At 46.4% G+C, this 2,396-nt stretch overlaps 1 protein-coding gene across 2 annotated transcripts in view; it reads left to right on the top strand.

Annotated features, from left to right (window-relative positions):
* LOC119269577 (transcription initiation factor TFIID subunit 12b-like) overlaps window positions 1-1,793 on the top strand; it is a 5,532-nt gene extending 3,739 nt beyond the window's left edge. The window contains exons 7-8 of one of the 2 annotated variants that reach the window (XM_037551432.1): window positions 804-1,004; window positions 1,455-1,793. In XM_037551432.1, the coding sequence (XP_037407329.1) occupies window positions 804-977 (174 nt within the window). In that variant the 3' untranslated portion in view covers window positions 978-1,004; window positions 1,455-1,793. Of the gene's footprint in view, window positions 1-792; window positions 1,005-1,454 lie in introns of those variants that run through there. The other variant, XM_037551433.1, reaches the window with a different exon arrangement.
* The last annotated feature ends 603 nt before the right edge of the window (window positions 1,794-2,396 follow it).

Raw genomic sequence — 2,396 nt, 5'->3', positions numbered from 1 at the left:
TCTAGACTAGTCTAGACTCATGGTCGATGAGTCGACATGGCGACGAGTCGACCTGAGTTAAGCAGCAGCCAGGGGAGGAGCACAAGTGCTCAACAGCAGCAGCAGCAACAAGGGGAGGGGCACACCAGCAGCCACATCAACCAGGGGAGGAGGGGAGGAGCACAACAGCAGGAACAACAACCAGGGGAGGGGAGGAGCACAGTAGCAGGGGAGGAGGGGAGGAGCACACCATAGGAGGGGAGGAGCAGAACAGCAGCAGGGGCAACCAGGGGTGGCGGCTGGAGAGGGTTCGATCGGGGGAGGGGGTGGGGGATGATCGATCTAGGTTTCCAGGGGAGATGGGCCGGCCCATATAACAGTTGGGCTCAATTTAAGTGAGTCGCTCGACCCAGAAAGAGCGACTAGTCGTGACTAGTCGAGACTAGTCGCTCGAGTCGCTCGACTCATGCCAGGAGTCGAGTCGAGAGTTTGAGTCGAACCTGGAGCAGCGACTCATCGACTAGTCGTCGACTAGTCGCGACTAGTCGAACGACTCGAAAACAGAGTCTCTCACACAGTACAAACAGTTAGTACCTGATGGAGTTTCAGCCTCCATTGACTATGTTAATCTGCTCATTTTGTGGCCATGGCTGAAAACTGAAATAGTCTTTGCTCTTTTAACATGGAAAAAACATTAACTTTCATGTGTGCGGTGCATTTTTTGAAATGAATGTGCCTTCTTCGTAATCGCTTTTACTTGCATCCGCGCCTCTGCTTTTAACATACACAAACAAAAGGTTGACTGGATTGTAGAACTGCAACAGGTAAAGGCAGTAGTGGATCCCCAACAGCCAGAGTGTGACGCTGCTGGAGTTAGAAGCGCAAGCAATAAATTAGTTGCTAATAATTCAATTGCCAACCATCAGACAAGAGGTCCGGTTGCAGATCCTTCACCAACATCTACAGTGGGTCCTCTGTCAAAAGTTCCCCGTTTCTGAGCTCTGTGCTGTTCCCCTCGGTGGAAGGTAATTTCAAGTCCACTGTTTCGGCAGATAAACCTGTTTTTATTCTTGTTTTAACACTGCTGGTAAGCCCGAACAATCTTTAATGGTTGGGAGATATGGGTTATAACAATCTATTGAGAGCCTTCTGGTAGGATGACCGTGGAAATCTCTGCTGCAATCACACGTTATGTCACATCTGGAATATTACTAGATGCCACCAATTGGTGCATAATTGATTAATCCATGTCTGAACAAATACCCCTGACTACCTAGAGTTCCATTCAGTGGTAGTGATATTAGCATGATCGTGCAATGAAGACCTTCTATTCTCACCATGTTCTTACAATCTCAAATAATTAGCACACACAGCAAAAATCTTCCGCTCTTGCATATATTCTTCCTTGGGCTTGTTGTATCGCACGATGTTGCATCATTCTGCTCGCGTCTGACCAGTTGAAATTGTCAGTGCAGGCTCTAGGACATACAACTCACCAATGGTCTAACTCAAGGGACGGAAGCACAGTGGATATACGAGCATCTGCGGACAAAACGATGGCCGATCGTTTACCTGTCCAAACCGGATGCTTGTCTCAAAGTCGAAGGAAAAAAAAAACAGTTGCTAGCTGACTGGGTCATTCGCAACGGGCAATTGCATGAGTCGCCTGTAACCTTGTTATCCATGAATCTTTGTAGCTCCCCCTCTTCGTTGTACATAGCGTTTTGCAAACGGGGCAGCCCCTTCTTTTTCCGTTTTGAAAAAGCTTTTATGCAGACATGGAGGCTATACATATATATATTCGTGTGCTATGCTGTTGCCGCGTGCCGCAAGGAAACTAGCAAGTTTGTGCAAATACTACAAACTTGCTGTGTGCTATCAGGCATTAATCCTCATTGCTGCCTTTCCAGTGGTGGGTGGTAGGTGAGACAGATATTTGTGCAAATACTACAGGTAGATGGTTTACTGAATTTTTGTAGCTGCAAGAGCTTGAGCAATGGCAGGTTGGTCTAAAGCTCATGGTAGTACACACGACTTTATACAGAAATAAGAGGAAACATGGCGGCATCTTCAGCTCTGCCGGCTATTTGCTTCACTATGAGAAAAAGAAACAAATCATGTTTAGAAAGCACATTCATTTCTGGCTTCAAGATTGAACCGATGGCCAATCTTACACGGGCGTATTTACAATCAACCCTTGTGATTACACATCTCCTGTTTGTGCTCATCATGCAGCTAGGGCGGTGATATATACCTCTTTGTCTGGTCCTGAGTTCCAAACCGATGGCTGGAGCTGGTGGGATCTGGATAAATTTTCTTATAACATCTTAAGAACGTGTAGAATTTCCTGTTGCCAAGTTGGAAATGGCAATTTTGGAAGGGAATCGAAGTGTCATATAGTAATATCCAATTATCTC

Source organism: Triticum dicoccoides, chromosome 3A, assembly GCF_002162155.2.
Source record: "Triticum dicoccoides isolate Atlit2015 ecotype Zavitan chromosome 3A, WEW_v2.0, whole genome shotgun sequence".
Classification (NCBI taxonomy): Eukaryota; Viridiplantae; Streptophyta; class Magnoliopsida; order Poales; family Poaceae; genus Triticum; species Triticum dicoccoides.
Note: the sequence above shows the minus strand (reverse complement) of the source record. Positions and strands in the feature narration are given on the sequence as shown.